This window comes from Crocuta crocuta, unplaced genomic scaffold (assembly GCF_008692635.1).
Source record: "Crocuta crocuta isolate KB4526 unplaced genomic scaffold, BGI_CrCroc_1.0 scaffold340, whole genome shotgun sequence".
NCBI classification, from domain to species: Eukaryota; Metazoa; Chordata; class Mammalia; order Carnivora; family Hyaenidae; genus Crocuta; species Crocuta crocuta.
Window position 1 is genome coordinate 4,896,052 of NW_027530642.1, and position 22,232 is coordinate 4,918,283.

Sequence of the window (22,232 nt, forward strand, 5' to 3'; positions counted from 1 at the left end):
TCCACCTTTCCTGTGAGGTCATCCAGAGGCCGTGCTGGCTCTGAGAGGCTCTCAAAGCACAATGTCACACCCTGGCTAGTTGCGCTTCTTGTCACTCAATTGCTACTTATGAACTGACCGAACAATTGGTTATTTGAGGTGAGAAGAATTTTCCTTCTTGCACCAGACTGGGGGAGGGGTCGCACTGTTATTTAGAATTCTACTCCATAGAGTAGAAGAAATTAAGTACAGGCTGCTTGGCCTAGTTATGAAATAAGTTAAAACATCAAACTTTCTTTCATCAAAAAGAATATTAGGCTCAGATTCAGCAGATCACACTTAGTTTTATATTTTGCATCCTCAGAAAATACTGTTTGCTTTTGCAAAAATAAACATCATAATTAGAGTTTCATGCATGGTAGTTAGAATATGGAATGTGGTCTGTAGGGCAACTCCTTGAGGAAAGAATTCTTATTACCTTAATATTACCAGTGAGTAAGTTGAGACTCAGAGTATTTAAGTAATCTTCATGAGATCATGCCACTAATTAATGGAGGAGACTATGAGGAGTTCGGTAATGGAAAAAGAGAGAAGCAAATGCCCTAATAAAGAGAGTTCTGTATAAGTTTTATTGTTTGCTATGAACGTTTGAAGAGAATGAATACTGAGAAAAAGCCATTGTTTCAAGAATAGGTGCCTTTGTTGAGGTTTGAAAGTGCATTTAGCAAGGAGAAATGAGAATGTGTTCAAAGAGAGGCTAGGACGAAGTAGAAAACAGCATTATAATTTGAGGGGGACGTTTGATAGTCAAAGAGAGGGGGGGAGTGGAAGAAGCTGAAGCTTCGGTGAAGTCTAGGATACATTGATCATGCCTCACAGCCAAAGGGAAGAAGAAAGAATTTAAGATACATGATGGAGGGTGGCTAATTCGAGCAGTATAGAGTAGTAGGAAATAATCAGATTAAGAACACAAGGTGGAACACCATTCCCTCTGTCACAGGGGACAGAGAAGAACAGACAAATGTAGAGACATATTTTCAAAGGGAGAGGAAGAAAGATGAAGGGGTACCCATTGCAAGGTTGGCTCTGACTGTTAAGTTCTGGGGTTACCTTTTGCAGGAAAAACTGGGTTGGTCTGGAAGCTGGAGAAAGATGGAGAGGCTTGGTACAGACATCAGTGGGAGAATGTCAGACAGTCAACAATGGAAATAAAAATTAATGGCCACTTGACAAAACTAGCACTAGAGTTTTGTGGGTTCAATCAGTGCCGTGCTGAATATTTCTACCAAAATATGTTATGATATTGAGTAAGAGATGAAAAAAAAAATGACTTTGTGGATAGGGAGTGCATACGTCAGAGACTGGAGGGGAACCATAAAGATGGACATAGGCCTGTAAGAGAGTCAAGTGTTCCAGAAGGTTCTGATAGACTATGCAAGGTGTGAGCAGTTATGAGTTTAGAGGTCAAAGTTCAGGATATGTATGAAGTTAGTAGTAGCAGTAGGTGTAGGAAATATGAACAATTGTTTACAGAGGCTGTGGCTAGTAGGCAAAATGTCAGATTAATTTCTCAGGAGTGGGGCTGACATAACAATCTTCAAGGGTGTACACAGATGTAAAGCAGATAAAAGATTGGTGGAAACAGTTCTTTGGCTTTAAAAAGTTCAGGAAACGTGAGATAAAATTATCAGACATGGGTTGCTTAGGTTTGGACAGCTATTTATAAACAGAAGAACATTTTAAGCTGTACAATGAGCCATGAATTATAGAGGGAGGATCCTTTGGAGGTGAAAGATGAAGTTCAAGAAGACAAAAAGCAGTCCCTTTAGGCTGAGGGAGGTTTCTTTATTCCTCCCGACTTTCCTGCAAGGGGAGAGGAAACTTAAGGCTTTGCCAGACGAGGACCATGGCTCCATTTTATGGAAGGCAAGGCAGGACTAATGCAGAAAAACATAAAAAATAAAATGATCGAAAAATCTGAGAATATTAGGGACTTTTTCTCCCCAGTGGATTTAAGGTATCACAGGGAAGAGAAAGGTGACCCATTAGAAGGCTAGCAAACAGTGGTAGAATCCATTTGGAGCAGGATCTGAATACAGAGTTTCTGGGTCGGTTAGCTGGAGGGAACCAAGCGAGCCAGAACCATGGCTGGGCAGTAATCCAGGTATAGAGTAATGGCTGTAGGAAGAGAAAGACACAATAAGAAAGTCAACCACATTTTGTGTACTTACTATGTGCCAGAACTGTGTTACACCTAGTGTGTGCACAATCTCATTTAAAATACTCTTATGATCTGTGTGGATGTGTCCTGGTATTCAGCTGCGGCAACAGGGACTTAGTGAAATGGCTAGTTTACAGGTAAGAGCCAATGCTTTTTAATCACTCTAGTGTATTGGCTTCAAATCTAAATCTAAACGGTAGATCTAGAAACACATTGGAAATTGGAATGATAGGAGTGAAGCTGATAAAATCAGAGCAGGCAGGAAGCACAGCTGATGTTTAAATGAGCAGGGAGCAGGAGCTGAGTGCGGGACCAGAGTACTCGGCCTCTTCATGTGTGAGGCTCGGACGGAAAGAAGGAGCGTTCCAGTGGGGACAGGGGACCTCTAGAGTCAGGGGACAAGTTTCCTCTCCGTCCTCGACCCTCCTCCAGCCAAGGTGCAATGCTGTGACAGTCCCTTTTCTCCTGTATGCTTCCTGCTTCTCTCACATCCAGTGACATTAGCCTGGGCTGGCGTCTCAGGTTTTCAAGTTAAAAACTCTCCCTTGAAACACTCATCTGTACAAATGATCAGTAAAGCCGAGGGTTGCAGGTAGGGGAGAAGACCTTGGGATGCTCCTGTTTAAGTCTGTATTTTCCTCCTAACTGCTGTATCGGCCCATTTCTAACCCCCGGGCTCCATCCTTCTTGGCATCCGTCGCAGACTCCACTCAATACCCCTGAGGCCTTCTTGTGACAGTTTCAAAATCAATGACCTAGATTTGGGGAGACTAGTGCTTGCCTCTTCTCTGCCCTCCTCTCCCCTCCCCACGTGGCTCCTTCACACTCTTTCTCCTCTTCCGTCCCCCTCTCTCCTTCCTCCTTCTCCCCCCTCCTTCTCCTCCTCTTCTCCTGCTTCTGCTTCTCCTCCTCCCCCTCCTCTTTCTCCTTCTCTTCCTTCTTTTTCTCCTTCTTCTTTCTCCCCCTCCCCCTCCCCTCNCCTCCTCCTCCTTCTCCTTCTCCTTCTTTTCCTTCTCCTCCTCCTCCTCCTCCTCCTCCTCCTCCTCCTTCTTCGTAGCCCTCACTGTGTTCATGCCCCTCTGTGCACTGGGCCACAGTGACGTAGAGATCTGGATATCTGCACTTTGATCTTGTGTCTGGCAGGAACTTGTTCCTTGCCTCTCATGGGAACAGGGAGTTAGTCCATCCAAGGATCCTGTGCTTTGGTTCATTAATTTCCTTTGAATTGATGAGGCCAAATAGTTTCAATTATGGGACAAGATGGTGTGAATGAACAGTAACAGCTCTTTTTCCTGTTGGTTCATGTTGCTCCCAGGTGACCTCACACTATCTGATTTAGATTTTACACACACATAGGGTTTCCAGCTCCTATTGACAAAATCCTGTCTATTGTGCTCAGTGCCGAAGGGAACGCTGTTTCTTTTGGGAACATCCACAATGGACTTTATTTTATTAAAGCCTCTATTAAAATTTCTGCAATACTCTAACTCAATTTTCTTCAAACTTAATTTGCCATAGTTATTATTTATGAACGTTAAATAACATCTAAAGAGATGTTAGTGTTTTCCTCAACATTGAGAACTAAGAATTTACTCTAATTTCCTATAACGTCTTGATGTCCAATATAAAGATTTGTTACCAAAGAAGATCACTGAAGTTTTGTTCTGTTTGCAATGCTCAGAAGTTCTTGATCATATTTAATAGAACTCCACTTCTTTATGACTTTCTAGTTCTTTATAGCGGAGCCCAATAGACTGAGTCTGCTCTCTCTCTTTCCAAGTGTAGCCCTCCAGATATGCAAAGGCAGCTTTGGAGAGCCTTGTCAAAGTCTTTCCTCTCCAAATGGAACAGATCAACTTCTTTAGTATTTCCTTTACAGTATATAATCCCTTCAGTCCTCTATACCCTGACATACTAACATAGCATTACTTAATAACAGTGAAACACAAGTTATAATCAAACTCACCTTTTCCCTTTGCTATTCCAATCACTATGATCCTCACTAGAGATACAGAGATAAATAAGGCAAAGACACTACTTCTTAGAATTTACTTTCTTATATAGTAAAATAAGGAAGCAAATAATATAGTAAGGTGATTTCATATTTTGACAAGCATTTGAAAGAAGCTATATCATGGTATTGGGATACTGAGTAGTATAGAAATAGGGAACAAATTGCATTGAGTGATTAGAGAAGGCTGCTCAGAACCTGAATGCTGAGGACAGACACCTGAATGATGACAAGGAGCCATCCCGGGAAAGCCAGGGACTCAGTGGTGCAGAGAGAAGAGCTTGAGATGACCACAGGCAATATCAAGCCTATTGAAAGATTCCATTTTCTCCAATTCCAGGATTCTGTAAAATGACTGCTTTTTCCTTAAAACATTCAACTTGTAAATCATTCAGGCTCTAGCCCATGTCTTCTGTAATTAGACTACACAATTTGCACTGAATTCTATGTAAGAAACAATTACAAAATTCTTTCATCTATGTTTTCTTCTTGAGATGGTCTTTTCTCCATGAGTCTCTCTTCTTATTAGTTCCTATTACAAACTTCCCCTCTGGTGACTTCAGTTTGAGTCTGTGTCTAGGAGTTTATGGTCCCAAACATTCATTTAGTTTCTATTTGCTGAATTCCTGTTCGATGCCTCCTTGTTATTATGTGATCTTGTTTTATTCATTTTCATCACAGAATTCGTTGTTACCTGATATCGCTGGTTCCTTAATTCGTATATTATTCATCTCTTACCATTGGGATGCAGGTTCTGCGAGAACAGGATCTTGCCTACCTTGTTTGTTTGCTTCTACCAGCATCAAGTACAGTACCTTGCAGACTAAGAACCACTCCACAGATAATTACTAAATTAATGGTTTTAAGATTCCACATCATTGGTCACAAGGCAGGGTAAGAACAGAATTCATCCAGAGTGGGGGAGAAATCACCTGGTTTACATCAGTGAATTTGAAAAGAAATAAAGCATACCTCATTGGAGCTTAAATGAAATTCATCATTTTAGATTGAATGTAACTTCAATAAGAAGAGGAAACTGTGAAAGTGTTTAACACGTTCTCCTCTATCTTGTTTCCTGTATGACTCCGAATCGTCCTTTCAGTTGAAGTCACAGTTGTCTGATTGAACAAAGACCCCTCTGCAGAGTTCCCTTCGGTGGAGAAGGCCAGAGGATAAAGGAGCCCGTTAGAGCTGAAAGAGATCCTCTGCCTGATTCTTAGCTACTACCTCATTGTGCCGATAAATCTATAAAAAGATTTATCAGCTAGGCAAAAGTCTCTATGACCTAAGATTATACCTATACTTTCAGATGGTTGCCACCTAAATGTAGCATGTCTGGATCAGATGGCCGGGAAATAACTATGTCCACATCTTGTTTCTCTTACCAAACTTGTCTCTCTCTGACTCTTCTGCCTAGGGGGCAATTAATTTCCATTTCTTAATTGTATTTATTACATAAATAAATTTATCGTTCTTCTGTTCCATGTCTCTGGCCTGCCTTTTATTATTTTTGAAAGCAGAGACGGAAAGATGAAATAATGTTAAATTACACAATACGTTCAAAATTAACAAGAGGTCTATATTGTAGATATCCTTACTTTGACTAAACAGTAAGACCAGACACTATTTCCGCAGCTCCAGAGAGTCACCCTACTGGACCCTCCTGACCAAGGGCCCATGGAAAGGAGGAAGGATGATGTAAGACGACACAAGCCCTGTTGCCAGCAGAACTGAGCTGTGTATTCGCTGGAAAGGTGATGGAGAAAACAGAGCTATGCGGACACTTCTGGTTGAGTAAGAACCAGTCGGTTTAAGGAGGAAGAGTGAGGCTGACATCTAGTGGCAGCAATTGCTAATGGCACAGAGCGCACTGAAGCCAAAGGCTGATCACTTTTCTTTCTCATTTCTCCAGCCTCAAATACAGTAAGGGCTTCATCTCCCTGTATTAGTCAAGACCTTTCAGCTATACGTGACAGCATCTAAGATGGATTAAGCAAAAAGAATTTATTGACTGATATAACAGGAAGGATGGAATGGAGTAAGGATTAAAAATGCTAAAACTTGGGGGTCATACGGCACCTACTCTTCCTTTCCAAAACATACTCCCCCCTCCAGAAGTTCTAGGGACTCTTTCTCCCTCCTTCTCTTAACACATGAACATTTTTTTTCTCTCATTAAGGTAAACTTCATTCATGAATATGAAGTAGAAAGGCTCCAACAGCTGTTTACATGTGTGTATGAGATGTTGACTCTTCTGGTCATTGTTCAGGTGAGGTGCAGGGTATGGTCTTGCAAGTTAGCCTGCAATTTGGGGTGAGTTTAATTCAGGGGAGCCTCAGTAATAACACTTGATGATGGACCTTAAACCCAACCTAGCAAAATGAAAGCTCATTTTTAAAAAGTTTTTCTTTTTTAACATTTATTTATTATTGAGAAACAGAGTGAGACAGATCATGAGCAGGGGAGGGGCAGAGAGAAGGGGAGACAGAATCTGAAGTAGGCTCCAGGCTCTGAGCTGTCAGCACAGAGCCCGACGCGAGGCTCCAACCTACGCACTGCGGGATCATGACCTGAGCTGCAGTGGAGGCTTAACCGACTGAGCCACTTTTCAACAATCAGTACGCAGATATAAATATCAACCACCTCTTTCATAATTATCCTTATTAGTAAGAGATGTGTCCATTGGTTCTCCATTAGGTTGATTCTTTTGTTTTCAATTTTGTTCCAAATTTGGCTGTAGCATAGATGTGTTGCTTATTATATGCCTTCAGATTCCAAAAGAAATAATTTTCATAATTAAGCAGTAAAACGAATAAGCAAGTGTAGTATTCCATTACTTATTCGTAACATTTTCCATATTTATAAAATTTAATATGAAAATCAAATTCCCTGAAGAGAAGACATAAAAGAGAGAGAGAGAGAGAGAGAGAGAGAGAGAGAGAGAGATTAGTATCATAAGGAAACTGGGTAATGCTTCACATTCTCTCATCTTCCAAATGTGCTCCTGAGAAGGCGGCTGCTTTGCAATTCCCTTCATTCCCATCTCTTTTCCTGCCCATCACCCCCCTTTCCTCCTCTATGTTTTAATTATTCAAAAAGGTGTTCTGTGAAGTTTTTCAACAAAGAATCTTTCTTCCCTTAACTCATTCCCATTTTGATACCTTTCCATTCAACATAGCAAGGCCAGATTTCTTTTTCTTTTTCTTTTTTTTTACCAAGAAGTAAAAGATAACCGTAAGAAGAGTGCTATGCATGGTAATTCATTTAATTTGCTCACAAAATACGGTCTACTCTTCTTACTCAGGTATATATTTTCCCCAGAAAGGTAGCCTCTCCCTAACCTTCCACCTTCATGTATTACTGTTCCCTAAATACATAATGTGCCTTTCAACACAATTTTTCTCCTTATTATTTCCCTGAAGACATTGCACTTTTTCTCAATTCCAAATCTTTTCTGAAGCAGAGAGTCCTGTATAAATTGCCTGTTCTATTTTCTGTCAATTTTTTTCTAAGAATGCTTAAACCTTGGCTTCTTTCAAGAGACTCCTCACGTTGAGCCCCATCTCAGGCTTACCTTTGAGGTATATCTGATCTACTCGCCTGGTTAAGGGATTGCAAACATGTTAACTTGTAAGAGCCAACCTGGTAATATAAATAAGTGGAGTGGGCCACTTCCATCGTAACAGAGGTGTCTGAACCCCATTTGGAGGGGCAGCTACTACTAGGCAGTTGTTGCTTTTTTTTTTTCCATGTGAAATCCTAGCTTACTACTAGCATAATTTGGATTTTTTTCAAAATAAGTTGGAAATCTATATTTTCTGGTAAAATCTGATTTTTGAAATGCTGTCCACCACTTCGAGGCTTACTAAAATGCTGTTTCGGTTGAACAAAACCAATGCTGTTGCCTGTTTTCAAGAATTTTCATAGGCATATATTTATTTTGCCAAATGAGATCACAAACTTCTGAAGAGTCTGGATCTGTTTCATACTGTTTTCTTGATTATTATAAGGGCCCTGCACTGACTAGGCTTGAGGGATTCTTTTAAGGAATAGTGACTATAATTCTGTATCAGTTCTGGCCAGAACTTGCATTCCTCTGTTTTCTATTTTCTTTCCTTCTTTCCCCCTCCCTTCTTTTAGTGTCAAGTTTTTATTTAAATTCTAGTTTGTTAACATATAGTGTAATATTATATTCAGGACTAGAATTTAATAATTCATCACTTACATGTAATACCCAGTGCTCATCACAAGTACCCTCCTTAGTACCCATCACCCATTTAGCCCATTCTCCACCTACCTCCTTCTCACAATCCTCAGTTTTTCTCTATAGTTAAGAGTCTCTTCTGGTTTGCCTTTCTCACCCTCCCCATATTCATCTGTTTCATTTCTTAAATTCCTCATAATTGAAATCATATGGGGTTTGCCTTTCTCTCACTGACTTACTTCACTTAGCATAATACACCTTAGCTCCATCCATGTTGTTGAAAGTGGCAAGATTTCATTAGTTTTTTATGTCTGAGTTATATTCCATTGTATATATACACCACATTTTCTTTCTTTTCAGTTTATTTATTTATTGAGAGAGAGAGAGAGAATGAGCATAAAAGGAGCAGAGACAGAGGGAGAGAGGGAGAATCCCAAGCAGGCTCCACGCTGTCAGCACAGAGACTGATGTGGGCATGATCCCACAAACCCTGAGATCATGACCTGAGCTGAAATCAAGAGCTAGACATTTAACTGGCTAAGCTACCCAGGCACCCCATCACCACATGTTCTTTATCCATTCATCAGTCAGACAGTTAGGCTGTTGACATAATTTGGCTATTGTTGATAATGCTGCCATAAACATTGGAGTGCATATACCCCTTTGACTTAGTATTTTTGTAATCTTTGGGTAAATACCTAGTAGTACAATTGCTGGATCATAGGGTAGTTCTAGTTTTAACTAGAGTTTTTTTCAGAGTGACTGCACCAGTTTGCATTCCCACGAACCGTGTAAGAGGGTTCTTCTTTCTCTAAATCCTCACTAACATCTGTTTCCTGTGTTTTTCATTTGAGCCACTCTGACAAGTGTGAGGTGATATCTCATTGTAGTTTTTATTTGTGCTTTCCAGGTGACAAGTGATGTTGAGTATCTTTTCAGGTGTCTGTTGGCCACCTGGATGCTTCTTTGGAAAAATGTCTATTCATGTCTTCTGACCACTTCTTAACCAGATTATTTGTGTTTTTTGTGTGTTCAGTTTTGAGGGTTTTTTTTTTTAAATATATATATAGATAGATAGATTTTGGATACTAACCTTTTATTAGATATGCCATTTGCAAATATCTTCTCCCATTCCAAAGGTTGCTTTATAGTTTTGTTGATTGTTTCCTTTGCTATGCAGAAGATTTTTATCTTGATATAAGTCTCGATAGTTCATTTTTGCTTTTGTTTCCCTTAACTCTGGAGATATAGCTACTAAAAAATTGCTCCAGCTGATGTCAAAGAGGCTGCTGCCTGTGTTCTCCTCTATGATTCTGATGGTTTCTTGTCTCACATTCAGGTCTTCTTCTATTTTGATTTTATTTTTGTGTGCGGTGTAAGAAAGTGGTCCAGTTTCATTCTTTTACATGTTGCTATCCAGTTTTCCCAGCATCATTTGTTGAAGAGACTGTCTTTTTCCAATGGACATTCTCTCCTGCTTTGTTGAAGATTAGTTGACCATATAGTTGTGGGTCCATTTCTGGTGTGTCTGTTTGTGTGCCAGTACCATGCTGTTTTGATCGCCACAGCTTTATAATATAACTTAAAGCTCAGAATTGTGCTGCCTCCAGCTTTGCTTTTCTTTTTCCAACAATATTTTTACTATTCAGGGTCTTTTGTGGTTTTGTACAAATTTTAGTATTGTTTGTTCTACTTCTCTGAAAAATGGTGGTGTTGTTTTGAGAGGGATTGCAGTAAATGTGTAGATTGCTTTGTGTAATATAAACATTTTAATAATAGTTGTTCTTCCAGTCCATGAACATGGAATGTTTTTCCATTTCTTTGTATCATCTTCAATTTCTTTCATAAGTGTTCTATAGTTTTCAGCTTACAGATCTTTTACTTCTTTGGTTAGGTTGATTCCCAGGTATGGTTTTTGGTGCAATTATAAATGGAATCAATTCCTTGATTTCTCTTTCTGCTGCTTCATCATTGGTGTAGAGAAATGCAACAGATTCTGCATGTTGACTTTGTATCCTCTGACTTTGCTGAATTCAGGTATCAGTTCTAGCAGCTTTTAGGGGGAGTCTTTCAGATTTCCTACATGGAATCTCATGTCGTCTGCAAATAGTGAAAGTTTGACTTCTTTTTGGCTGATTTGGATGACTTTTATTTCTTTATGTTGTCTGGTTGCTGAGGCTAGGCCTTCCAGTACAATGTTAAATAATAATGGTGAGAGTGGACATCCTTGTCTTCTTCCTGACGATAGGGGAAAGTCTCTCAGTTTTTCCCCATTGAGGACGATATTAGCTGTGGGTCTTTCATATTTGGCCTTTATGATGTTGGGGTATGTTCTTTCTATCCCTACTTTCTTGATGGTTTTTATCGAGAATGGATGCTGTATTTTGTCAAATGTTTTTTCTGCATCTATTGAGAGAATCATATGGTTCTTATCTTTCCTTTTATTGATGTGGTACATCACATTGATTGATGTGTGGACATGAATCAGCCCAGGAATAAATCTCACTTGATCATAGTGAATGATTCTTTTACCATACTGTTAGATTTTATTTGCTGGTATTTTATTGAGAATTTTTGCGTTCATGTTCAAAAATGCCCTGTAATTCTCTTTCTTTAGTGGGGTCTTTATCTGCTTTTGAAATCAAGGTAATGCTGGGCTCATAGGACTAGTTTGGAAGTTTTCCTTCCATTTCTATTTTTTGGAACAGTTTTAGAAGAATAGGTATTAACTGTTTTTTTTAAATGTCTGGTAGTGGGGGCCTGGGTGGCTCAGTCGGTGAAGCATCTGACTTCGGGTCAGGTCATGATCTCTTGGTTCGTGAGTTCGATTCCTAAATTGGGCTCTATGCTGACAGCTTGGAGCCTGGATCTTACTTCGGATTCTGTCTTCCTCAATCTCTGCCCCTCCCCCCACTTATTCTCTCTCTCTCTCTCAAAAATAAATTTAAAAACCTTAAAAAATAAATAAAAATAAATGTCTGGTAGAATTCCTCTGAGAAGCCATCTGACCCTGAACTTTTATTTATTGGGAGATTTTTCATTACTGATTCAATTCCTTTGCTGATTATCAGTATGTTCAAGTTTTCTGTTTCTTCTATTTCAGTTTTGATAATTTTATGTGTTTCTAGGAAATTATCCATTTCTTCCAGGTGGCCCGATTTATTGGCCTATAATTTTTCGTCATATTCTCTTATAATTGTTTTTATTTCTGTGGTGTTGGTTGCGATCTCTCTTCTCTCATTCATGTTTTATTTATTTGGGTATTTTCTCTTTTTGCTGTCTCTGCTGTAAGCTGTGTGCACTCAGCTGCTGTGTTTTGGCTGCCCTTTCCCTAAGGTTAGTCCTATGCAGAGTTTCTCCTTGCCTTCCATGATGTGGCCTTTTCTCTCCCTTTAGTTGTAGAGTTTGTTCTGTCAGTCTTCAGATCAATTTCTTGGGTATTCAGGATAATTTGACCTTTATCTAGCTGTGTTTTTGCAATGAGGCAGGTCTTCCTACTTCTCCATCATCTTAGCTCAGCATCCTAAAACACTTCTGTTTTCTTTTTTCTTTTTTTCCCAAGGGATTTACACCATCCACAAATGATGAGTATCTCTCAAGATTGTGAGCCCCAATTTTTCTGGATTTTTCTTCACAATACTGCTAAGAGGAGAGATGGAGGGATTCTTCTTCTATCATTCAAAAAAACATCAAGACAGTCCTTTTTGCTCCAAGAAATAGAAATAGCATGAAGACCAAGCTTATACATGAAAGTCACTTTGAGAGTTGAAGCAAATACACAGGCCACTGCATCACCTCTGCCACTGGCATCAATGTGTTTCAGAAGTAGATATGTTTGCTAAGACCTGGTCTCATATTGGTTGCGGTGTTACTGAANTTTAATCAACAAGGGCTCTTTATTTATTCTTAGATTAAGAAATAACAGTCATGGTGTTTGCAGTGCATTTAGGAGAATCACAAGATAGGGAGAAAAGAAGGAAGGGAAGGAAGGAAAGAAGGAATATAGTTTCTTTAGTCTCTTCCCATTTCTGTCAGAATAGGTCTAAGGCATGATTTCAGTGGTGCTGAGACTTTCTCAAGTCTCCTAGATGAGGCTGAAAGAAATCTCAGAACAAACATTGAGAAACATTGGGTTGTCACCTGTCGCTCTGCATCAGTCTATGCTACTTCCCAGAAACCCCAGCCATCATGACTCAATTCCTTCTATGCTGCTCTTTTTAGTGGTGTGTGTCCAAATACCACAAGGTGTGGAAAAAGGGTTATGTGGAAGAGCTAAGAAGGCATTTCTGAGTGTCTTGCCTAATTAGCCCCTGTCTGAGAAAGTGACGGCAGCTATTAGGAAGGAATGTTAATGTAATTTAATTATTCTACATAGTCCAGTGACATTCATGACTTCTCATTAATCTTGCTTTGAAACTGATGGTAGTTACTTGGTTAATTCCCATTTTTTCAGTTACCATCGTTTTCCTTTAAATGACATTTCAAGCATCCTCTGAGTCTAGAACTTGTTCTGAAGACGAGCAAATATTTCCCTTATTCAATAGCTTCCACACCCATTTCCTTCAGTGCTCAAAATAACATCCTCATGGGGTCAAAACATGACTCTGGAACTCCATGAAGATTGTCTTCAAAGGAAGATATGTGTGAAAGAATTACCTCAACAGACTTGGGTTGCTCAAATTCATGCCTAGGACGTATCCATAAGCCTTTAGAATGTCACTCCTGATAAGAGTGACTTTATAACCTGGGGTCATAGGCTTAAGTGAATGCCTGTTGTTCATTCCTCAGGGAATGTGGGGTGGCTGGAGACTTAGTAATTGTTAGTTGTGCAGGTGCTACATGCCTAGGTGACTGGCTTCTAACAAAAGGCCTGGGAACCGAGACATTGGTGACCTTCCCAGGTTGACAATACTTCCTATGTGTTGTCATACATCACAGCTGGGAGAATGAAACACTGCCTGTGTGAGTCCACGGGGAAAGATCCACCAGAAGCCTGTGATTGCTCTCTCCTGGACTCCACCCTATGAGCTTTCTGCCTTTGCTGATTCTACTCAGATCCTCTCATGGTAATAAACCGCTACCATGTGTGTAACTTTGAGGTCTGTGAGTCCTGCTAGCAGATCATCAAACCTGAGGATAGTCTTGGTTTGATGTGACTTCCAACACAGAAGATCTGGTAGGTTATGGAAAAGTTGCTAACTAGATGTAAGTCTGTTTGCAAAAACAATTTCAAATGGAATTTAAAGTATATCCCAAGGAATATTATTAATTTTTAAATTTAAATTTCACATTGAACTTACTTGAAAGGCAAAGAAATATATAAGTCACTGGCAATTTTGATCTATGTAAGAACACATAAGCACTTTGTTATTCACGTGTGTGCCTGCACCTATACCTATGCCTACATCTATATTGATATCTATACCTATTTATGTCTACCATGAAATATTTATGAGTGCTATTCATCGGCATGTCATTTTGACCTGTTAAACATTTTTGAGTGATTTGAAAAAATGGGTTTCTATTCATTGTTTGGGTATAATCTATAGATGTCCATTAGTAGGATCATTGTACAATTTTGCCAAAATATCGCATAAGCTTTTCTTTCTTTTTTTAATGAGTTAACTTTGAATGTTAACTGAAGTTTTTCAGAAAGACTTTTCTCTTTATACATAGTCTGTCCCCAGTCTTTTATGAACAATAGAGGTTATTTTAAAAATCCCATCCATCAGTAAATCCAGCTCCTTGGCTAAGATTATGTGATATTTCTGCGAATAGGTATAGAGGAAAAAATAATGCTATTTAATTTTGAACTTACCACTGATCAACACAAAAGAAACACTCATTCTGGTAAGTGTGGCCATTTGTAGCGCAAACGTAGGATGTTATATTCGGGCATCTTGAGTCATAAAAAGGATCCAGAGGGTAGTACATTTCACATGGGGGCTGCAAATAGCATAAAATATCATATGAATAACAATTGATAGATTTTCCTTCATCTATTTCTGGCCTAACACTTCTGCCCCTCACAGAAATAATAACAAATATTTCTAGTCAATTGATTTCTTTTTCAAGAATTACAAAGACAAGGCTTTGGTCACTCAGGTTTTTTTTGCTGACTGCAGTGTCAGAAAATCAGTCATCTATCCATCATCTCTTAAAGTCATAAGCATTATAACATACCTACTTAAATCCTCAATACAAAATTTTTATTTAAAATTAGAGTCCCAATGCCAATAACTCATTCTAAGGAGTTTGTGAATAGAGATATTTATGTGTTTGTGAAATTCTAGGGGAAGGGGCTCAAATGTAATTGATAAGAGTGAGGATTCTGTATTGCGGCTAGGAATAACTCATATATTTATCACTTTTTAATTTTATAAACTTACGGAAATGACCAGTGTTATTTCATTTAATGAACAGAGACGCATCTTACTGTTATAATGTTTGTGCTACATGAGATTCGATCTAAATCTGCAAAGGTTAAAATACATGCCCAAGGTCACATGGAAAACTTTTGTTCTATTTATCCCTATGAAGGTTTCAGTCTCTCAAGTCAAGAAAGTGATCAGATTAGCATCAGAATTGATAACTGAGAAATTTAAATTTACCTTAGGCCATTTGTCTATATTGTGTGGCTTGAAGATTTCTGCAGATAAAGTACATACACAACAGGTTAAAAGAAATAGTTCTTCATGGAATATGATTTCATATTCCACCTAAGTTACTAACTGAATAAAGAAATGCAATCTAGTTACTCATTTGCAAAATAACTTGTAGCGACAGAATTTGTGGGTGGCATTCCTTTGTTAACTACTTTATCCATTTATTCATTCTTCCGTTCATTTTCACAATTCTAACTTTATTTATAAATTTTCTATGTCATTGAGAAAAGAGTAAAATCCACTTGGGGTTGTATGCATAACTTACAAACTATGTTATTTTCATTAGGTTACGTGACTTTCACTGGCTTTAGGTTCCTCTTCACTACAACTGGGATGAGTATATGTACTTTAAAGTTATTTTTTAAATTAAATCTGCTAAAGTAAATAAAACATTAGGCTAGTTTTTACCAAGATGCTGAACTAAAGAGGATATTATGAGTGATGGTTAGGAACTTTAGAGATTTCTTGGGAAAGGTTGACTGGCTCTGGGAAACTAGGATGCTGGTGTTGCCTGAGGGTGGACCATGGCCAGCTGGCTGTAGGAGAGAGAAACAAGAAAAGACATATCATAGTTCTGCTCTTCCTTATCTCTCATTGTAGGATGATCTTTTAAATATTCTGGAAAATTCTAGCTTTCCAAAAGCTGGACTTTCTAAATTTTGAAGAGAAAACTTAGATTTTATTTTCATTTTTTTCCCCAAAGGAAACACGAAGCCTACCAACCTTTCTAGGAATAGACTATGTCAATTACATGTACAATCTTTTAAAGAATAAAAAAGAATGGAATGCTTCTCTCTAATTGTAAAAAACAAACAAACAAACAAACAAAAAAAACCCCGGAATCTTTTATTGGCAAAAGTGGCTGGATATAGTGAAGAGAGAAGAAAAGACTTTCATCTAGTAGCAATAAAATAAAGTAAAAATATGTGCCACATGTCATATATGAGAATGAACTTCAAATGCATCTGAACATAAGAAACAAAACCATGCCAGGATCAACTGGATTTTTCTTTAATTTTCTTTCTTTCTTTCTTTCGAGAGATGGAGACAGAGTGTGCATGGGGAAGGGGCAGAGAGAGAGAGAGACAAAATCCGAAGCAGCCTCCAGGCTCTGAGCTGTCAGTACAGAGCCTGACATGGGGCTTGAACTCTTGAGCTGTGAGATTATGACCTGAGGCAAAGTCAGACACTTAACCTACTGAGCCATCCAAGTGCCCCTTTAATCTTAATGTAGGAAATCCTTTTTAATAAGTGAGAAATGGTGTTTTAAGATAGTTTTGATTAGCATTTTTTTTCATAGTGAAGTTGAATATCTTTTACAGATTTAAGAGCCATTTCTGTATTTTGGGGGTATGTGTTATGTGTGTGTGAATTGTATATGTAGTAAACATATTACTCATTTGACAATTAAGTTCCCTCAGTTTTAAGTATTCTCATGTATTAGGTATATTAGTCCTTTGTCAGTGATATGTGCTGCAGATATTTTCTTCCAGTGTATCAGATATCTTTTAGTTTAAAGAATTTACCCTGAAGCTATGCCTCCAACAATACAAAAACACAAATGCATAAGATTATTGCAGCATTGTTTGTGACTGAAAAACATTGGACACCAACTAAATGCCCGTAGATAGCAGACTGTTGAGTAAATGTCGATACACACACCCAATGAAGTTCTATGCAGTTGTATAAAAGAATGAGGGAGATCCCTGTGAGTTGATATGTATTAATTTTCAAGATATTTGTAAATTGAGAAAAGCAACTTCTCAGACAGGTATCTATAGTGTGCTGTCTTTTATGCAAGAAAGTAGGAGGAATGACACAATGCACACACATACGTTTATCTAAGCAAAAACTAACACAGGAAAGATAGAGACCAATGAGGCTGATTCCACAGAGACGGCCATAGGATTGGAATCAAAAGTAAAGGGGTATGAAGGTAGTGACACTTCTTTGAAGCAAAACTTTCACTCATTTTGTTTTCTTTTTCTCGTGTTCAAAAATTTTTTCAATTGCCTTTTGGATTTTTCTTGACCTGTGCATTATGTAGAAGCATGTTACTTCATTTTCAAATTTTGGAGTGTTTTCCAAAGTAACTTCCTTTTCTAACAGTGATATCCAATTCATACCCACTTTGCATTGTCATGCCTAACATTCCCCACCCAGACACACATGACTACTTTTCTCTTCTACAACAAAGACAATATCAGAAATTTCCCTGCCAAGACTTGTAAGTTTGCTTACCTGAAAAAGAAGTATGTTCCAAAGTGGAGGACACCAGGAAAAATATGGTCAGGTAGGAAAAGGCAGCCATTTAATTTCATCCAATATCCTGCTCTGGTGAAGCTTGGGAAAAAGGCTTGAGGTAGCTGTTTCCTAATATCTTGCACACCTGGATTTCCAAATGAGAACACCTGTCACCCTGAGGTGCTGCATTCCTATAAACTTGACATGGTGGCCTCAATATTGGCCTGATATCACCCCAGGGATTCAGACCTGAGAAGGTCCTCTTGTTCCAACTAGGGAAAGTAAACCATTCAAATAACTTTTTTTTCTTCCAATAGCCATGTACATGTTACTTTTACGTAAGTTCACCCTGTATTATCTACACCAGAACATACATGTCAGCAAATACAGACATTCTAAGAATTTATTAAAAATTCTGATAAAAAAAGGTGTGAACTGAGTACTATCTTGCATTATCGGGGACATGTCACCTTGTAATGTGAGTCGTTGGATTTCCTGGGATAGACCAGTTTCTCAAGTCCTTCATTTCCTAGCTAAGTGTCTTCTTCCAGGCCACTTACACGTGTTCAAATACAAAGAATGACTTGAACATGGAATTGGGGACCTTGGGTCATAAAAATTATGTCTACCTTCCCTGATGCAAGAATAAGGATATATATTTAGATCTAAATATAATTTTTATGATTTTTAAAAATTTTTAGATAGGTACATATAATTTTTATGTTATGTGTGTGTGTGTGTGTGTGTGTGTATCAGAGAGATCTGAGTTCAAATTCTAGCTTCAACATCTAAAAGTGTGAGCCTCAGAAAAGTTATGAACTTCAAAGCCTACTTAGATGGCCAACAGATACTATTATAAGTAAAGAGTTTAACTATATTAAATTGCCAATTTCCTTAGCCAAACTCTTCTTCTGTAGGATGGGAGTATTTAGGCCCAGAGGGAAGATACTCTCCCGGTCATTTGCTCAACTTCCTCCGGTCCCACTCTTTCTATTCAGTCTCTCTCCAAATTGCAGCTTGTGGGCATAAAGAGAAATGAGGGAGAACTCTGTTAGCCATGAAATTTTCCCTACTTTCACGTGCAGCGGAAATAAAAGGAGGGTACTGGAGGAAAAGAAACATATGGGAAAACCCACAGACAGAGAGGAAAGCCAAAGGTCCCATCACTGATTTGAATGAAGGATAGAGGAGGTGAAGAAATATTACCTGACTGAGGTTGCTGCAGAATGTGAGCCTGCTCTAGTCACCGTGAGGTCACAGCTAGACTTGTGTGAAGTTGCTATTCCATGAACCTGTGGACAGGGGCACACTGAGCACAGGGAGAAGCCGCCTTACTCACTTGGCTGACCACTTACTTGGCATGACCTTGCTGTAATGTCTATGTCCTACTTTGATCCCTCTCCAGAACCACCTCCTCTGGTGTTTCAGGCTCCATCAGGCAAGGATAGATCGGAGGTTCTGTACTTGTGGTTTCTGGCTGCAGATCATGAGAACCGGAAGGAGTGGCATTGTGAATATTTGATGACCTTTGCAAAGGCTAATTGCCTATCACATTCCAGATGAGTTGGTGGACTTTCTTGCTAATTGAAGGCCGATTCACGTCCCTGGTCTATTCTGCCTCCTGAGGTCACACAGTCCATTCTGCTTCTCAAAAGGTTTACCTGTTTTGTCTTTCAAGGACATGATTTCTGACATCAACCTAGGAAACATGAGCACTGCAACCAATAATCTTTGCAGTACTCAAGCCCCCCAGGTTTTCCATTTGTTTCCCTCCACTTCAACTTAGGAAAGCCTGATAATGTGCCATTACCTAGAAAAGTTCTATCACATAGACCTTAAACTCTCGAGTAGTTAGCACTCCTTTTGTTGCTTTCTCTTTTCCTCTCAGCCTGAGTTTCATAGTCTGACATTTATATTTAGCCTCTTGACATGGCCGTGACATCTTACCCTTTATTCTATGCTTCCCTCTTCCAAGCCAGGTTAAACCCAGCTTCCTATTTTCCTACTCCATACCTCAGTCAACATTGGTTGGTCATCTAAGCCTGCTAGACTCCTAAGAAAACCTCTTATTTAATGTCATGTTGCTAACTATGCCATCCATTTCCATATCATTTCTTTTTTTAATCCATTTTTTCAACTATTTGACCATACCTCCCCTATATTACTTTAAGTAGGAACGTTCACCTCTTCTTTATTAAAGTAGGGAAGCTTCAAGATGAACCAATTCTACTTTTCTTCTCTTTGCATTGTTATTCTGGAAATTTTATCATCTACCTTTCTATTTTTATGCTTCTCTCCATGTAAACTTACCTAGGGATCCACACATTCATCCATCCCCTTCTTTCTGCTAGTACCTGGTTATGTGGTCTACACTCCTCATCACATTTATTCCTTACAGTAATCCCATGAAGTTTATATTGTTGTGAGACTTGTATTAGAGAAAAAAAGAAAAAACCCTGAAGGTTAGAAGAGTAAATTCATTTGCTGAAGCTAACTAGCTACGAATAGTCAGAGATGGGTTCAAAACACGGGTATATTTAACTACAAAGCCCATGTTCACTTACTTTTTCCACATTTTCTTTCACTTAGAGAATGAATTTGCCCTTGAACTTATCCATCAATCTTTTAGGCCAACACCATGAATGTCTTGTGTGACTCCTTATGCTTTCTTTTTTTTAAAATATCTTTATTTATTTCTAGGAGAGAGAGAGAGACAGCATGAACAGGGGAGGGTCAGAGAGAGAGGGAGATACAGACTCTGAAATAGGCTCCAGGCTCTGAGCTGGCAGTCAGCACAGAGCCCGACGCGGGGCTCGAACCCACGAACCACGAGATCATGACCTAAGCAAAAGTCGGACGCTTAACCGACTAAGCCACCCAGGTGCCCCTCCTTATGCTTTCTTGGCAGCATCTTTGAGTTCCCCCTTCTTTGTTCCTCCTTCCAAAGCCAGTACTCTTAATCTTTATATAATACCACCTACTAGGTAATTAGATTGTACACCCCACAGAGGAAAAGATCTTATCTGTACCCAGTATCAACCCTGTAATTGCAGTGCATTGCAAAGGTTATTTTTTAGCCACTTCATAGGTATTCAGTAATATGCATGCAAAGAAAAAAGGAAGGAATCCATTCATTGTTTTTGCTTGTTTTACTTTTCTTGGGTATTCTTGAGAATATTTTCCCAGATGTATTTTAGAAATCTTGTGTCTAATCCACTAATATAATACTACTGGAATTTTGGTTGTAGTCTCCTAACTTTGATAAAAGTAACATCTTTAAAATGTAGTCTTTTCGGGGACGCCAGGGTGACTGAGCAGGTTAAGTTTCTGACTTTGGCTCAGATCATGATCTCACAGTTTCTGAGTTTGAGCCTCGCATCAGGCTCAGTGCTGACAGCTTGGAGCCTGGAGCCTGCTTTGGATTCTGTGTCTCCTTTGTGCTCTGTGCCTCCTCTACTCACACTCTGTCTCTCTCTGTCTCTGTCTATCAAAAATAAACATTAAACAAAAAAATAAATAAAATGTAGTCTTTTCACACATGAATGTGATGTATCTTCTTTTCAACTTGGAGGGGAATTTATCTATTTTTTCAATATCTAGGAATCCAGGAATGCTCTTTTTATTTATTTATTTATTTATTTATTTATTTATTTATTTANCTATCTTTTCCCAGGGAATGCTATTTTTAAAACATAATCTGATCTTACTGCCCAATTCAAATCTTCCATTGACTCTCTATTGGTTATATTATGGGGTTCTTATTTATGATAAAGCTTGAATGTGAAGAAATTTAACATCTTATTTTGTATAACTGAAATCAACTTGTTCATGAATATTCAAATTCTACTGACAACAGACAAAAAGTATCTTGGGGATCTGTGATTTTGGGGACAAGAGATAAAGATTGAATGAAGTATGGATCATAAGAAGAGTGAAGATAAGGTAAGGAGATAATCAGGTTTTTGGATAGGCTTAGCACTATTTGGATAGACTTTGTGTCAACCTTTCCAGTGTCTGGACAAGTAGCTACTTTCAAAATTAAATTCAAGTGAGAAAAGAAAACTGCATGCACCTTCTATAGACAATTTTATCTGTTGAAGATTCTGAAGGCTATTAATTACCTGTTACTTCCATGGAACTCCATTTTCCCTTGTTTTCAAAGACTTAAGAGATTCTTTGTGTACCAGCATAATTTTAGTTTTGCCAATAGAAAAGGCACTAACATTAAGAGGAAGACCTCCTGTGGTTCCTGGGTGGCTCAGTTGGTTGAGCATCTGACTCTTGATTTAGACTTAGGTCATGATCCCAGGGTCATGGGATTGAGGCCCGTGTTGGGGTCCATGCTGAGCATGGAGTCTGCTCAAGATTCTCTCTCTCCCTCTCTCTCTCTCTCCCTCCCTCTGCCCCTTTTCCCTGCTTGCATGCATGCTTGCTCTCTTTCAAATTAAAAATTAAAAAAACAAACATCTCCTGACCTTTGTAGGAAAATGGTGGCTGGCAAAATCAGATATCTTCACACATCTTCCCCCTCCCCGCCGAAAGAAAACAGAGAGTAATCTGGAGAGTACATAAAATTGCCCAATGTCCATGTCAGCAGTATAACTGGAAAACAGACAATATTATCCACTTTGCATTCCATGGAATTGGGGAAGTACACTTCCAACATCAGCAACATTAGCACAAAAACAGAAAGAATGGTTATAGATGACTCGAACAACACTACCAACTTGACATTACTGAAAATTATAAAACACTATAGGTGCTGCTGGGTATATGTGGTAGGTATATGTTCCTTATTTTCACCAGTAAATTCAAATGAAATACATGTAAAACAAACATAAGGACACTGGAATTGGTAGAGAAGTCAGATTGCCTTGGGACCTGAGAACTTGAAGAATAACATGGTGG

General features: G+C 38.7%; 1 protein-coding gene across 1 annotated transcript; it reads right to left on the minus strand.

Annotated features, from left to right (window-relative positions):
- Positions 1 to 7,048: 7,048 nt before the first annotated feature.
- Positions 7,049 to 17,391, minus strand: SPINK13 (serine peptidase inhibitor Kazal type 13). The gene is made up of 4 exons (XM_077769058.1): positions 17,322 to 17,391; positions 15,027 to 15,064; positions 14,234 to 14,361; positions 7,049 to 7,100 (listed from the first exon to the last, which is right to left on the minus strand). Exons 1-4 carry the CDS (start codon positions 17,389 to 17,391, stop codon positions 7,049 to 7,051), a joined length of 288 nt encoding a protein of 95 aa, XP_077625184.1.
- Positions 17,392 to 22,232: the final 4,841 nt, after the last annotated feature.

What these genes read in the sequence shown, in the direction of transcription:
- SPINK13 (XM_077769058.1), bottom strand. Translation starts at nt 17,391, where the DNA reads ATGGCTGCCTTTTCCTACCTGACCATATTTTTCCTGGTGTCCTCCACT. An exon ending in GGAACATACTTCTTTTTCAG is followed by an intron (nt 15,065 to 17,321) that starts GTAAGCAAACTT and finishes CTTTATCTGCAG; the next exon opens with AAATCTTCAAGCCACACAAT. An exon ending in ATATAGACAAATGGCCTAAG is followed by an intron (nt 14,362 to 15,026) that starts GTAAATTTAAAT and finishes TGCTATTTGCAG; the next exon opens with CCCCCATGTGAAATGTACTA.